The 17,540-nt window shown below is 29.3% G+C and overlaps 1 protein-coding gene across 1 annotated transcript; it reads left to right on the top strand.

Moving 5' to 3' along the window:
- Positions 1-5,107: 5,107 nt before the first annotated feature.
- LOC110633386 (transcription factor SPATULA) lies at positions 5,108-8,269 on the top strand. Its single transcript, XM_021781965.2, has 8 exons — positions 5,108-5,583; positions 5,719-5,823; positions 5,903-5,968; positions 6,061-6,126; positions 7,113-7,418; positions 7,492-7,561; positions 7,718-7,886; positions 7,970-8,269. The coding sequence occupies exons 1-8, from the start codon at positions 5,197-5,199 to the stop codon at positions 8,067-8,069; spliced, it is 1,269 nt and encodes a 422-aa protein (XP_021637657.2). The 5' UTR covers positions 5,108-5,196; the 3' UTR covers positions 8,070-8,269.
- Positions 8,270-17,540: the final 9,271 nt, after the last annotated feature.

The following is a 17,540-nucleotide window of genomic DNA, read 5'->3' as shown; positions in this document are numbered from 1 at the left end:
CTGAAGGGAAAAATTTGGCAGGCTGGAGACGTTGATAAAAATTTTGATGGGAATTACATAATTTTCGTGTCTGGTTAAGGTAGCGTTGGGTCAGACAAGACAGTGATAGGGATAGATAGAGAGATGTCTGATTCTCTGACCCGAACCAATCATCACTCACTTTAATCACTAAACGCTGCATTTTAAACCCAATGACTTCGGTTACATCTCGACTAGCTTTCCAAATTTTCAAGGTTGAGTACTCCAATCGCTTTCAACTTCTCATAGTCCCGCTTTCATCACTAATTTATATCATGATTGGATATAGGATGGGTCACAGTTCAGAAATCATTAGATATGGTTCTTGAATCGTCTGTTTAGATTTAATAAAATTATAAATTTGTATTAAATTATCAGTTTCGATTTGAGTCCCGATTTAAAACGGTTTGAAGGACGGTTCAAAAAAGAATGGTTCAAGACAATTTAAAGAACGATTTGGAAGTAATTTAGTGATGATTTAAGGATAGTTTAGATAAAAAAAATTAGAAACAAATTTTATTGATTCAAAATTTAAGTTATATTTGTAAAAGTATTTTAATTTTTCTTAAAAATCTTTCAATCAAAATAAAAAAAGAAAAAAAAATAATTTATCTTTAAGAAAAATTTAATAAATAAAGACTTGAACTTGATTAAAAAACTAGAGATAAAATTAATTTTTTTTAAAGAAATTAACAAAAAGTGTATGAACTTAATTTTGCCTAAATATCCCTTTAGGATTTAGAGGAATAAAAATTTATAGCTCTATTACTTGCCTTTTTTTTTTAAATTATATAATAATTGATAATTAAAAAATATAAAAGAGAAAAAAATTAAAATAGAAGGTATTGAAAATTTTATTGAGGATTTAAAGTAATAATAAAGTAATTAAGATAGTATTGAAAATTTTAGTAAGTATATAAAATAATAAAGTAGGAAAATTGAGAGAGTATTAAAAATTAAAATGAGTGTAGAAAATAATTATTTAGAGAATTTGAGAAAAATTAAAAAAATATTAAGAATTGAAAAAAATGCAGAGAATAATTATGAAGAAAATTAATGATATATATAAATTAATTTTTTTTAAAGAAATTAACAAAAAGTGTATGAACTTAATTTTGCCTAAATATCCCTTTAGGATTTAGAGGAATAAAAATTTCTAGTTCTATTACTTGCCTTTTTTTAAAAAATTATATAATAATTGATAATTAAAAAATATAAAAGAGAAAAAAATTAAAATAGAAAGTATTGGAAATTTTATTGAGGATTTAAAGTAATAATAAAGTAATTAAGATAGTATTGAAAATTTTAGTAAGTATATAAAATAATAAAGTAGGAAAATTGAGAGAGTATTAAAAATTAAAATGAGTGTAGAAAATAATTATTTAGAGAATTTGAGAAAAATTAAAAAAATATTAAGAATTGAAAAAAATGCAGAGAATAATTATGAAGAAAATTAATGATATATATAAATTAATTAAGAGTGAGGTAACATATTTATTGAATTTTTTTATATTTAAATCGCCGATTTAATCTGGTTTGAAATCGTCGATTCAGTCTGATTCGGAACCGTCGGTTCACAGTTCTTAAAAAATATGAATCTGAATCAAACCGCAGAATGACAGTTTCGATCTGATTTGAAACCGGTTCTGATTTTGGTCCGGTTTTGACCAAACCAGTTTCAGTTTGGTTCCGATTCAAAATCGGACCGTGGCCACCCCTAATTGGATAGGTAGAAAAGGGGGAGAAAAAAAAATAAGTAAAAAGATTTTTTTTATTTGAATAAAAGAAGAAAAATATAGAAAGAAAGGAAAATAAGTTTTTTTTTTTTTTTTAGCTAAGAGAGAAAATAAGAAATCAAAAGAATTAATCTTTAATGTTAACTTTTAATTTTCTTCCTTTATTTTCTACTCATCCAAACACAAAAGAGAAAAAATAAATAATGAAAAATAAAAAATATTTTCCTCCTTTTATTTTTCTTTCTCTCTCCAAATTTATTCATACATAGTGTTAAGGTATTTATATATTAATTAAAAATTAATTAAATCACATAAATTATAATAAAATATTTTTAAATTATTTTTTATCTCACTTAATTAAGATAAAAATTACTTGTTTGACATTGTATTTGGAGATCTAAAATTACTTCATTTTAAATGCTATTAAAAAAATAATTTGAAAAAAACTATTTTGTTATTTTAATATTCTTATGACTAAAACTTATCAAATTTAATTTAAAAATTTTTTTAAAACTCTCCAATTGATATATTTAAAATAATAACTTTCTCAACAGCAATTTCAACAATAATACTAAACAAACTCAAAGAGTGATGTCAAAAGATAAATTTTAAAAATTTTCTTAAAATGACAGTTAATTTTAGATAAAATAAATTTTAAAAAATGGCAAATAAAAATGAGCAGAGTGAGTATTAAAATTTTAAAAATTTAATCTAAACATTATTCTTATTAATCACTAAATAAAATAAAAATTGAAATAAAAATTATTTAACATTTTGGTAAAATGAATTATGTTGCAAAAGGAAGAAAAATTCTTGTTTAAATCGATAAATTATGTATTCAAAATACAAGATGAATAATAAAATTCATTTATTAAATATAAGAGTTTCATTGATTTACTCTCCCTCTTTCCTTTTGAATGCATTAAGCAAAGCAAGTAAAATTCATTTTTCCAAATTCATTTTTCCAAAATGCTGAACATAACCTAACAGGTGAAAGCCAATGTATATTAGTGGATGGTTAAGGTGAAAAGAAGCTTAAAACCTGACACCATTGTGGTAGTGTGGGAAGTGGGCAGGATACTGAGATTTCATTTCTGTTTTTTCAGATTAACCTGCACTGGTTAATCTCCCTTATTATTCTATTTTGTGTGTCAGCTGGACTAGCCAATGAGTTGTCCTGAGAACTGAGTCAGACTAAATCAAGCTGAAAACTGAAGCAATAAAATTGTACAAATTCAGCACACACACACACACGCACAGCTAGTCAAATGACTATTCAAGCAGGCTTTTCTGGGCTTTCTGGCAATTCAAAGGTATAGCAGACAAATAATGGAATTAAATCAGAAGTAGCCCTTTAAGGAATGAAGTGAGCGAGTGGGTGGCTTGCTGGGTAGGATTCTTGATTCTCCCCACATATCTTATGCCTCGTTGGCTGTATATACAAGTACTCCCTTACTTACTTCTCTGCACAGATTTCAATTCTTTATCATCACTTGTGCAGAGAAATGTAATCATGTTTAACAACCTTGCACTTGGGTTGGCCTCTTTTATTATATATATATATATAAAAAAAAAATTGATGATACGTGTAATAATAAATATATAAAATTTATATAATTTATAAGTAAATTTTATTATATATTTTATATTTTAAATATATAATAAATTAAATTTAAATGAAAAAAATTTTATTTATCGTAGAATATATTTATATTAATAAAAAGATTTATGAGCATATATCGTATATAATAAATTATATAAGACTAAGAATGAATAAAAAGTTAGAAAATTTATTATTTAATTTTTAAATTTTACTCTATATTATATTTTAATTTTTAAATTTTATAAAATTAATTATTTAATCATTAAATTTTACATTATATTATATTTTAGTCTCTAAATTTTAAAAAATAAATTATTTAATTCCTTTAATTTTAATATATAAAATAATTTAATCTTTATAATTTTAATAATTATAATAATTTCATTAATTACTAAATAAACTAAATTGTTCTATATATTAAAATTATAAATATTAAAATATAATATAATATAAAATTTAGAAATTAAATAAATAATTTTTAAAAATTTAGAGATTATAGTGTAATATAATATAAAATTTAAAAATTAAAAAATTAATTTTTTAAAATTTAGATACTAAAGTATAATATAAAATAAAATTTAAAAATTAAATTATAAATTAAAAAAAAAATTATTATTCATTGAGTCACAAAACGAAGTCATTTAGCAGGCCTGTTGTCATTCATAGTATCTAATGCGCAAACGTTTGGCATTATCGCTAAAGAAAATTCTCTCTTTTTTTTTTTATTGACACTGTTGTCCTTTTCTTTATGCAGATGCGTACACAAAGTATATTTGGTATATTTTATATCAGATAATATAAATTAATTTCCAGATATTATCTTAGATTTCTGGACGTTCAAACTTAAAGATTTTTATTATTTTTATTATTTTTTTTTGGTATTTATTTAATTAAAATATGGGTTTTATTTGTTTTATATGGGGGTTTGAGTAAAGGCTCAACAACCGACCAAATTGTTAGAAAGATGTAAGCTTGTGATGCAATGCATTAAAAGAAAGTCCATGCAAAGAAATGACAACTTGCATTCACACGCATGTGCGGTATGGTCTAATTCTCTGAAATTATCTACGGATAGCGTTATGCCACAGAGGCTACTACAAATTTTAATAATATATACGTGTGTCTAATGTCCACGGCTTCCTCTCTGTGTGATCTCAACGCACATTTCTCTCATCAATTCTTATTTGTATAACGAATTTATTATGTGTCTATTTAACATTAAGTTTATATGATTTAAATTATTTTTTTAAATAAAAATATTATTTTAAATATTATTAAAAAAATAATTAAAATAATTAATTTATTATTTTAATACTCTTAATAATTTTTCAATAATAATTTTAATAAAAATACCGAATACGTCTTGTATAATTTCTCCAAGACAAAAGAGCATTTCCTATACAAGAAACTAAAGACAAAGATCTGCTAAGTATACGGATCCCATTAAAAAAATTAGGGACTGATGATATCAATTAGCACAAATTAATAATTAATATTATTAAAAAAAATTAATGCTTAATATTTATTTAAAATTAAAATTTTGTTGCGCCACACGTGTGAATGATAGTGGAGATCACCTGACACAGTTGCACATAAGGCCATTGCTTTACAATTACCCAGATCAGTCAAATTTCTCATTTGACAGACCAATCATTAAAGCCCTTGACGATTCTGCATACAAATCTCCAACTCAAGATCCGGATGCTCCCATCCTTTCTCCACTCGCTCCACTGCCGCGTATACTACTCTCCCTGTTCTTCCACGTTAATTCAAGCTTCCATTTAAACCCGCCATCAAAGTACCCCAAGGCCTGAGGTAACTTGACGAGAGAGGAGAATAATGGGTGACATGTACAATACGTGTTCCTCTCCTCCGACGGGAGGTGATCGCCGTTCGTCGGACGATATCTCGCGTTTCCTCCATCAGATTCTTCTCCATTCTACTTCAGCTTCTTCGATATCTTCGTCTGCCTCGTCATTTGTGGACCACACCGGCCCACAGTTGCAGTCATTTGATGGTCCCATTTCTATTCCGCGGGAGGGTCATTGTCACCGTCCATGCGGATCAACTCTCGTGAAAGACGGGATCTCCGGCTTGGATTCTTGTGAAGGAGTGAACGTTGGTTTTTTCCCGGGTAATGTGAAAGGAGGCGCGGCGAATGCGTCGTCTTTGTCAATTGGAGGAGCTAGTGAGAACGAGGCTGATGACTACGACTGCGAAAGCGAGGTACTTGTGGTTTTTGTTTGCTCTGCATTTTTTTTATATGGGGGAGGTATTTGGGGCTTTTAGCTCAGTTTCGATGCATAGAAAATGTGAAATGAAACAGAGAGTTTTAGAGGTTTCAAGGATTCTTGACTGCAGGAGGGTCTTGAAGCTTTGGCAGAGGAGGCGCCAGCAAAGCCAGCTCCTCCACGTAGTTCATCGAAGAGAAGCAGAGCTGCAGAAGTTCACAATTTGTCTGAAAAGGTAGGCCTTTTTATTGTATGCACCTTTCTTCTTCCTCCCCTTCTTTTCAAAGTTTCAATGGTTTTCTTTTTCTTGACAGAGGAGGAGAAGCAGGATAAATGAGAAAATGAAAGCGCTGCAAAACCTAATTCCAAATTCTAACAAGGTATGTATGCAATTTCTGTGTGCTTTGATTAATTTTATATATTAAAGAGTTTTTGTTTTAAATTGAATGATTTAATTCTTCTTTCATGGCAGACTGATAAGGCATCAATGCTTGATGAAGCTATTGAATACCTCAAGCAACTTCAGCTCCAAGTACAGGTTTGTGTCATCTTTTATGTGATTATGTTTTTTAGTTTGCCCCACCTTTAATCAACCTCAACCCATTCATGTTGCATTAAAGGTTTCATCAATGCTCATTGGCTATTTTATGATTTCTAGCACATGAACTAGAGAGATCACATCCTAGATACAGACTCTAGTACGGCTAAAGCTCACTGAAAGTCGTGGACATGTTAAGAATACAGACCCAGTTAAACTGCCAATTTACATGTTTATTGTTGCTCAAAATAAATGGTTGGAAAATTTGCATAAATGGTTTGATCTCCCCACTAAAAAAAAAAAGAAATGGAAAGAGAAGAAACGGGTGAAATTAATGGAAGAAAAAGAGCTTTACTTATAGTGTAGACAATAAAGTCACAAGAAATTTGTTTGATGAGGTTTTCTGATAACTGGTTGTTTATGTTTCAGTTGGTCTAATTGTTAAAATGGATCAACAGGAGCAATCACTGATTAACCAATAAACAATAGTGTAATCAGAGGTCGTCTATATTATTCTCATTCTTGATGACTTGCTATGTTGTAGCTGAAGGTATTGCTTAAATCTGCCTATGTAAAGACTAAAGACAATGCAACAGAAGGGACCACTGGAGTTAGCTCGGGTGAATTAACGAGTGATGGATTTATGGTGTAATTAAGGAATCATGCATTCTCATCCTTCAAAACAAGCTATTTTGTGTGTCACAATACTCCAGAGCAACTACCTGACCAAACCGGTGCTCTGGAATGTGCATTGAGAATCTTAATTTAATACTTGATTGTTGGGGCAAGTATTTTGCCCTTTGGATTTCAATATTTTTCATTTAACATGATCAATTTATTCATTAAAATTTTGAGCTTCAGCCAAGGAATTCTGGTCTTCCATCTCTCAATAAAAATGCTGTAAAAAGAACATAAAATTTAAGCTAAGAGATAGTGATGAAACCAGGATTGTTTCTGAGTTACTGACATGCTGATTGACATTCCAGATGTTATCAATGAGAAATGGAATAAGTTTCCATCCAATGTGCTTACCTGGAATGCTGCAACCAGTCCAACTTTCTCAATACAGCAGGGGATTTAGCGAGGAAAATGGCTCTCAGCATCTGAATATAAGTGGTAGTCTTGCTCTAAACCAGGAAAACACAGAACAAATTATCTTTGATCTTCCAAACCAATGTGCCATCTCAAGCCAGCTATCAGTACCCAATATAATAAATTCAGAAACCTCTTTTGGCATGGAATCATCAATCCGAGCTCACTTTGGGCCTTTTCCACTTCGCAGATCTTCTGAGGTAAGTTTGAATATGATCCCTTTGAATGACAATATGCATGTGGATTAGCTATCTTATATGCATGCAATTGAAGGAAATTTGCAGGGAAGGTATTTTGCCACACCAGCAACTTAATGCAGATCATTCAGAAAGGATTCCTTCAGGTATATGTGCAGTATGCTATGCAGCATTATCCTCAGTATAACAGTGTGCTTATGGATCAGTGTTAGACTGATTTCTGCTCTATAGCATATTTTACATCTTTTACAGTTGATCTTATTATGGTAGAGCAATTCTGACTTGTCTTTGTTTGTTTCAAGAATATGAAATGGGAGCCACAGCTGCCGCATCACTTCCCTTTGACACACAATCATCGAATTTGAAGGAAAGCAGCTCTTTAGGTGCATGTGTGATGAGAAGAGACCAGAACGAAAGTTTTATTCTAAAGAATATGGAACATAATCTTATAGCATCCCCATACTTGCAAAGGTGAGTTTAGTTTCACATTTTTCTTCATTACGGAACTTGATATATTCATGTCTTAATTTAACTTGGCAAGTGCCTTCTACCAGGATACAAACAGGAAGAAGTGCTTTAAGCGATGAAATTAAGAAGGAAAAACAGGATATTCGAAATGAAATGCATCCAGCTGTGGTTGAAGGCTTCAGATGAAAGATGCAACAGTGAGGGTCTTTTTGAAGCAAGTCGCCCTAGCCTTAATTGCCTAAATTATATATGTGTGTGTAATTGTAATATAAAAATTCATACTTTTAACTAGTTTTATAAGTAAAAAAGCATATTAAAAAGAAAAAAAAAAACATTATTTGCATTATGTCTATATGTAATATAAGAAAAATTAAAAATAGTGCGTACCTGCATTTCTAATTGAAGTATAAGATACAAGTGAAACTGTAAAATGGAAATTTATAGCAAAAGTAATAATACAAATAATAATAAGAGATTTGAAAAAAGGAATAGTTCATATTTGCATTTTCAGCTTATATATAAAATAAAGTAATGCTATAAAATTATACATAATAAATAGAAAATTGGAAATAAGTTATAAGTCCATAGAATAGAAAATATGAAGTATAAAAGTTCAGACTTTGATAAATAGAAATAAGTTATAAGTCATAATAAACAAAATATAAGAAGTATATAAAAAACTTGCAACTAAAACTACTCATCATCAAGACTTTCAAAATCATCTTCATTTTTAATAATAGCTATCACAAATTCTTCATTCTCTTCATCATCATCAACTTGCGAATAGGATGCACCTGTCATTGGACGAGGCCTTCGAAATGATAGAGTTTCAACTGGTGTTGATCTTACAACCGATCTCGATTCATAACGAGATTTAGAAACTCTAGCTGCCCTACCAACATCATCACAGGGCAGCACGCAATCCATGAAAACAAGAGAATCATCATCATCATTATCCCCATCGCCTTTTTCTAATTTACGAAGCAACCATTCATTACTTTCATCAATATTTCTCAAATCAACAAGTGTTGTAATATCCCAAAAAATGTGTCAGCATAGCAATGCTCTATTGTACTTAACATATACCAAATTGTCCAAACGTTCTTAAAATAGCCGATTTCTTTTCTTATTATAAAGCTGTCATTAATTTTACAATAACAAATAAGTTAAACTTCAAATTCAAAAGGTTCAAAATAAAATAACAAAGTAAGAATATATATATATACTCAAATACACTCTAATTTCTCTCACAACCACTTGCATTACATGTAAGACTCAGAACTTTTACAGCAAACTTTTATAGGTTTGGAATTGAAGAACCATATGTTTTCTACCAAACAGCTATTAAAATATAGAACCAATGATTGTTAAATTCATAATATAATTTAATAAATAAGCAAGATGAAAAATTAATAAGAATTTAAATTAATAATCTTGAGATTTAGTTGTTCTTCCTCAGCAAAAGGAAAACCAAAAGTCCCCATAGTTGCCTTGTCTCTCTCAATTTCATCAAGAATCATGTCAATTTTTATTGAATCTTTTTTCATTTTATGAATCCACGAAAGTAATCCTGTATTCACCTCTTTATCAGACTCAATTCTCATATTATTTGGATAAAAAAAATTCATGATTCATAAAGTATCTGGCAGTATGCAAAAGATGATGAAATTGAAGTGACCATCTCGCATTATTAATTTCAAAAATATTCCTGTATTTCTCTTCATTGTCATTAAGTGAGTTGGCAATGACTTCTTTAGCCCTATCCATGGCTTCATAAATATATCTCATGGCTAGTTTTTTTCATTATCAACTAGTTGAAGCACACGAATAAGAGGACCAGAAACTTTAAGAGCATAAACAACATGATTATAGAAGGCAGGACTCAAAACCGTCCTTTCACACTTTTTGCCTTTCACCTCTTTAGCCCATTTACTAGTTGTCCAGCTTTCTGAAGTAAACGTTTTTCGAGTGTTGCCCCTCTAAAGATGAATCCTTCCCAGTGTAATAAAAGCAGTAGCAAATCTAGTTTGCCCTGGCTTACCAATTCTACTCCATTAGTAAACTTTTGCAACATATTTAGAACTTCTGAAAAGTCATATATGAAACCAGTAAACTCAATAATTTTGCGGAATATTTCTTTGAAAACACAGATCTTAAAAATATACTCCAACATTAAATCTATACAATGGACTGCACATGGAGTCCAGTATAGATGAGAAAAATTTGCTTTCAACATTCTCCCTATCATAAACAAGTAGATAATTCATTTCATTGATAATAAAAATAAAATGATATTTTTTTTCATTAATAGAAAATATCTGTAACCACTTGAACCACTTTTTCAGGATCAATTTTCATCAATTCTTTTTCAATCAAACTAGCCAACAATGTCGCTGTCTTTCATTCATTACTTGCATCAACTAATTTAATAAATATGCTTCCCTTTGGACTATTAACCAAGAAATTAATCAAGGTTCTTCCTTTTATATCTATCAATCCATCGCACATCAATGAACATCCATAATTCTCCCATTCTTCTTTATGAGACTCAAGAAGAGCATTTATGGTATGCACTTTCTTGTTAAGTAACCGAACTCTAACCTCATGAAAACTTAGCGTTTTTATTTCCCTCCCATAATTTTCAATTGCTCAAATCATTTCCCCGTTTATTCCCATATCATACATTCATCGTGCTATGGCAATACAAGCACGCTCCCTTAACTCCTTCTTAGCTGGATTATTTTCATCAATAATAGTTTACCTAATATTTTTTCACATAACAGCTGATTTAGGGGAAAAATAACCGTCAATATGCCCTCTACTGCTTTGTAGTGGTAGAACTTTTAGTTTTTTTAAAGCACTAGTATCAGTGCCACCAATATTAATTATTTGCCTTCGTTTTTCACTATCAATTTCTTTCGTCAGCTCTCCCTCTTCCTCATTTTCTTCTAATCCCAGTATTTCAACATCATCAAATTCAGGTGTCTTTCCATATTCACAATTGATTTCTGCTCTCTTTTTTTAGCAATGAATTTCTGCATTTGATTCCTTACATCTTCTAGATATTTTGGATACCGAGCTACATTTTTGTAACCTCTAGCAAGGTATTACTTGATTCTATTAACTCTCTCTTTATAAACTTTCATACAGTTCATGCGTTGAAGATCATTGGTATTATTTTCACTAACTTGAATTACATGTGCCCATCCTGGGTCCGTTCTTCTACTGTTAATAGAAGATCCAAATGTATTACCCTTATCACTCATCTATAATCTAACAAAAAAATTAACAAGAATAAAAAATATATAAACTAACAACAAATTAACAATACCCAATATAAATTAAACAATTAATTAACAAGAATGACAAGTGAAAAGTAATGTAGTAAACTAATTAATAATAAATTAACAATGCCCATATAAATTAAACAATTAATTAACAAGAACAAAAAGTAAAATAACCAAATTAACAATAAATTAATGATACCCATATAAAATAAACAACTAATTAGCAACTAATATCTAATTAACAAGACAAAAAGCAATACCAATCAAATTAACAAGAATAACAAGTAAAAATTAAACTAATTACCAACAATAAAAATACCCATGTTAATTAATCAACTAATTAAATAAGAATACAAAGTAAAATAATCAATTTAACAATACCCATAAAATTTAAACAATTAATTAACAAGAATAAAAAGTAAAATAATTAAATTAACAATAAATAAATAACTAATTAATAATACCCAGGAAGAGAGAAGGTGGAGGAGAGGGGAAAACAACTGCTACTCTACCAAGGAAAGAAGAAGAAGAGGAGAGGGAGAGAGCCAAGAAAATAAAGTCAAAGAGAGGATGAAAGAAGAAGAAGAAGAAAAGAGAGAGAGAAAGAGAGATACTTGTTCTGTCGTGAGGAAGAGTGGTGCTGTTGCTTTTTTGCGTGAGGTAAGTGGTAGGGTTTTATTAGTTTTTCTTTTAAAAAATAAAAAAAAATAAAAAAAAGTTACCGTTGCATTGATGAGGCGTCTCCTCTCACCTTGTCGGCCTGAGGAGTCACCTCTCGAAAGCCCAGCTAGGTGTTCCAGTCAAGGCGATAGAGGGTGCCTCACCTCCCCTAGCACCTCGCCTGGGCACCTCTCCCGCCTTTGACAACACTGGGATGCAGGGAAGAAAACTAATTGCCATATTTGTGAGATAAGCCCAAGTTGTTGTTGTTGTCACACTTTACCCCTCTGTAAGGCATAACATGATCCCGTAGAATACCTAATGAACTACTGAACTTCACCTACCGATAACTCATTAAGTACCCTACAAGGGATTTTAAAACAATTTTCTTATTTTTGATAGGTGGTGAGCATTTTCTAATAAGTATTTAAAACATTTAGTTAAAATTAAAACTAGTTAATATTTTTGGTCCATTTTATTTTATCGCAAATTTTATAAAAATTTTGGCAGAGTTCTGTTTGTATTTTGAGAAAACAGTTCTTCAAATATCTATAAAAGCACTTCTAAAAATTTTTCTCAACCACTACTTCAAATTCTCAATCAATCTCAAATCTCAAGATTCCACAATCAACATTTCTCAATTTCCAAAATTCAATAATCCTCAAATACTAGCAATTCATCTCATTCAAATTAAATAAAATAGTTCCATTCATATTTCATTAGAGACAAAACAATTTATATATATACATCATTACAAAATTTACATCAAAGGAAATTTAAACTAAATTTTTATTACAAACTTCATACAAACTTTGTACAAGCTGCTCAAGACCCATTTTACGTGTCCATACATTTATGTGCAATACATATATCAAAATAAATATTTACAGACAAGGTATAAATTATACCCGATAACTCCCAAGCTGATAAATTCTCAATCTTCAGCAGCTCAGTCTGCTGCTCCTCTAGTCTCTATATCTGCGACAGCAATAAAAGCCATCGCTGAGTACTAGGATTCAGTGGTGCACAACATACTAAAATAATCTTTATGCAAAACTTAAATCACATTTATTCAAAAATTGGACTGAACATGAAAATTAAATACAATTCATGCATAATGAGATTTTAATCCCAACACTTTCATTTTGAAGTATCAAATCACATTTCATAAAACCCACAGTTAGATCATGCCATTCAAAACAAATAGAATCTCAATAGCCAGAGGCTAAAGAGAAATCACATCACAAGGCTAGCTAGCTCAAATATATGGATATCCATTCACATTCTCTTCTACTGGCACACCTCAACACTTCTCCAGAGAAGGAATCAAAATTCAAAACTAATTACCCCCACTAGTCGTGCTAGTGAGGTGTTCAAATATATGGTCATGACACTGTGGTTTCAAAACTTATCTTAACAATTTGCTAAACATTGTCATTTCAAATATACACAGTAACTTTTACAATTTAAATCAAAACATCATAAATAAGGTCACAATACTTTCAATAATTCAAAGCAAAGGTAAAATGCATATTTCATTCACTTAATCAATGAATTTTAAAGCATAGTGATGTTGTGCACAAACCTCAAGCGAGTCGCCTCTTGGCCTTGACTCGGTTCCTCGAGTTCTTTCCCGGTATTCTTTTCAATTGAAACACACAATTTTACAGTATTTCAGTACCATAACTTAGCATAAATCCAAAAATAAATTTAACTTTACTTTTACTTAGCTCTAACGTGCTAAACTCGACGTTCTTGAAATTTTGTGTTTCGGGGTTACTATTCACTATACTATTCAAGTCAAATTGTTGACTTTCTAAGGCTTAATAGGTATGGGAATTCAAACTTCACCCACATACCACATTTTGGTCACTAAATTTGTTGGTTTTGGTTGTTTATTCAAATTCTAGGTCTTTTAAGCAAAATTGAAAATTTTCAGTTTTAGTGCTTTAGGTTTCACTATTCCATTGATCATTTTACTGTTAGAATTTGACAAAACTTTCTTCATAGAAAATGTTCCCTATTGTCTTAAGTTTATTCTCCTTTTTGAATCACTCTAATTGGAGTTTTTTAGCTCAAGTTATGTCCAAAATACGGTTACTATTCATGCTGTAGATTTTAGTTCTGACAGATTTATTGATCCAACTTCGTTCAGCAATTTGATCAAGTTAAGTCCATAATTTGGTCTAATTTTCTTCATATGAAATGTTCTACTATGTCTTAGGTTTCCATCGGTTCAAGAATCACTTAAATCGGAGTTTTCTAGAGAGAGTTATAGCCATTGAAACTTTACTGTTCATATGGTAAATCTGCAGTCCTGCAGATTCAGTGATTCAACTTTGCTCAGTAATTTGATTGGGTTAATGGCAAAATTTGGGTTGGTGTTCTTCATGAAAGTTTTAGGTATATATACCATCTAACCATTGGTAAAATTTCAGGTCATTTTGACCAGTCTAGATCAAGTAATAACTAAATGAACAAACATTGTTCATTTGGTCAATTTATACAGGGCAGCCTGCAATTTTCCAACTTTGGTCAATTTGTTCACTAAGTTTTGGTCACTTTTTGGGCATGCTTCCTGAATGAAAATTGTGTCATTTAGTGTCTATTTTCATTCCCAATTGGTCTCATACCAATTGGACTTGTAAAATTTCATTTTTGGTCCCTCAAAGGGACCTTGGTCATGCTGCAAGCAGCATGACCACACTCAACCTGAATTTGGTTTGGGTTCAAACACTTCTAACACACCTCAATTGGTCACAAATGACCATTATTCAACTCAAATAAGGTTAACTACATCATATGGCTCATTCACAAATTTTTCTCCCCAAAGCCTAGGTGCCAAGAACCCTAAATTTTCAACTTCTCAATTCTAAGCAATTCAAGGCAACCTCAACCTATACATCATATAAGCATCACTAATCAAGCTAGAAGGCATGTTTGATTAAATCAAAATACATCAATTCCATAAACTTCCATGGAATTCTTCCATTTCATATGAAATTTCAACTCAACTTCACTTAATTAAACTAAAGAAAAAGATTAAATTAACTTACCTCTCTTGTAAGATTTCCAAGCTAACCCACTCTTCACTTTCTTCCTTCCTATTCTTCTTCAATCTTCTTTTCTAGGGTAACTTAGAAGTTTTTTAAGATTTAGGGTTGAAATTTGTGGGGGAAGAACTAAAATTTTCAAGCTTTAAAAGCTTGTTAATGGAGGAAAGTGAGGGTGAGGGAAAGAGAGAGGTGAGGGAAAGAGAGGGGTGAGTGATGGGTTGAGAGATAAGTTTTCTCCTTTTTTTTTTCTTTTTTTTTTTTATGCTTCTTTTATGTCTTATGAAAGACCAAAAATCAATTTAATTAAATATATTAATTATTATTTTTATGGCATCATGCATGATGTCATCACCTTTTTAACTTTTTTATTTTCCTTTTTTTTTCTATTTATTTTTTTATTAGTTCTTTAATTTAATTCTCGATTCCAAAATTTTCTTTTCTCCTATTTTATTTAACAGTTAGGTCAGGAGTCAGCTCTTGGGGTCAATTGACCAAATTGCCCCTTACTGGTTTATCCCGATTTGTAAATAATTCAATATTTCTTCTAGCTCCCTAACCTAATTATTTGACTGACTTAATAGTTTTTTTTCGTGATTTTCTCTTTTCCACTGTATTCATAAGGGTCCTAAGGACCACAGTGTCACATTTTACGGTTCGAAATTTGAGTTTAAAATGACTTCGCATTCCTTCCCGAGAAAGTCACCCATCGCTGTGACTCTCGGCTCGTTTAACTTCTTATGTTCTGTTTTTCTTATTTATACTTAACTAATTGGCAATTATTAATTATTTGTGTTTATGGCTTATCTAGTTATCTTAAGTGTGATTCTAATCCCCTTAATTATCCGAAACGACACCGGTCACCGGAACAGTGAAATATACCAGGCTATGCAAATAGGGGTGTTATAGTTGTTCATATAAATAAACTCAATAAATGTGAATTCTAACAAAGGCTAGGTAAACTAGTTTCCTTTCCTCCTATGTTTAAACAATCCAGTTATATTCTCTTGTTAAACTAGTAACTAATTACACATTGGTCTACCAATTCTTGGCAAAGCAAACTCGAATTCTTACTGAGCAGAACATGAAAAGAAATCAATTGATTGTCTCCTTCGAAATTGCCTATGACCTTCCCATAGTACTCTATTTTTTTTCTAACATATTCTACCTCTTATATTTGTCTTCTTTGGTCCTTGTTGAATACCAAAGAAAAACCCGCAGATGTGTTTCTTGCAAACTTCATGCTCCAGATGATGTTCATGCTTGGGCATAAAAGAGCGTGTTGTCCCATATTGGTTTGAGACTTTATGCTACATATAAGATTTAGATAAATCTCTTCACTTTAACCTAACTTTTGGAGTTGAGTTAGATCCTTTAATTTTCTCTACGAGATGAATAGCTTAATTGTGGACCCTTGGCAAATTTCAAACACTAGATGTTGTTTTCAATGGCATTTTTGTTGGTGTTTTATATATGAAAACTAGCATAAAGCCATGTTATGTGCAGGTTAATTTTTATTTTTAAAATTTAATTTTTAATTATATCATAAATAAAGATAAATTATTATTAAATTAATTTCCATCCAAATTTCTCCCTTAATTTAATTTGAATAAAAATTTGCCTATTATACTAGTAATTTTTAATTAATTTATGATATAATTAATTAAAATACTTTATTTAATTCTTTTTATACATATATTAATAATAGTTTTTATAATTATTTTATTTAAAATGTAATAAAATTACTTTATTCACAAAAAAATAAAAATTTTATATTTTATATCATGCTATATGTAAATCGATATTTACTTTTGTTTATTACAGAAAATATATTAAATTAATGAAAAAATAATTTATTTCAAATAATATATAAATATAGTATTTTTTGCAATTAATATAATAAAAAAAATATTAGATTACTAATAACGAATTGAATTATTTTATTTTAATAATAATAAAATTTATATTATTATTAATAATTCAAAATAATATTTTATTATATTATTTTTAAAAATATTACATCTTTAAATTATTATAAAGTGTAACTTTTTATTTATTAATTTGATGCATTATTTATAAAATAATTCTTTTATAAAAATATCAACGCCTTACATAAATTTGTATGATGTAAGATACAAATATATATATTTAAAGTTTAAATAAATATACAATATATGCATATATAATAAAATATCATATTTTCTAATAATCTAATAAATTTTAAAAATACACTATTTTTTAAAAAATAGTTCTCATAATTTTGATATTATAACTTTATTTTTTTCAATCAACTTTACTTGTAATTAAACTTTTGATGTAATCATATTTGCCATCCATCTTCAAGATTCTTCTGAAAAATAATTTTTACATAAAAATATAGATATTTAACTAAAATTAAAAAATAATTCTTTAGAAAACTAATGATAATAAAATTATAGATAATCAAAATATTAGTATGAAGCATGATGACATAATTCTATTATAAGCCACTATTTTTTGAGGATTCAATAAAAATTTTCTTATATTATAAGAAATCAGGAATCAATAAAAATATAAAAAAAATTTAATAATAGAAACCGATATATTATGAATAAAAATAATAAAAATATAGTAAATTAAAGAAAGAATTTGAGAGCCAAATATAAGAATAAAATCGT

The sequence above is a fragment of the Hevea brasiliensis genome, chromosome 7 (assembly GCF_030052815.1).
Source record: "Hevea brasiliensis isolate MT/VB/25A 57/8 chromosome 7, ASM3005281v1, whole genome shotgun sequence".
NCBI lineage: Eukaryota > Viridiplantae > Streptophyta > Magnoliopsida > Malpighiales > Euphorbiaceae > Hevea > Hevea brasiliensis.
This window is presented reverse-complemented; position numbering and strand designations above follow the sequence as displayed.

Coding starts and splice junctions, on each gene's coding strand:
- LOC110633386 (XM_021781965.2), top strand. CDS start 5,197: ATGGGTGACATGTACAATACGTGTTCCTCTCCTCCGACGGGAGGTGAT. Junction 6,127..7,112: donor AACTTCAGCTCCAAGTACAG/GTTTGTGTCATC, acceptor TTGACATTCCAG/ATGTTATCAATGAGAAATGG. Junction 7,562..7,717: donor TTCAGAAAGGATTCCTTCAG/GTATATGTGCAG, acceptor GTTTGTTTCAAG/AATATGAAATGGGAGCCACA.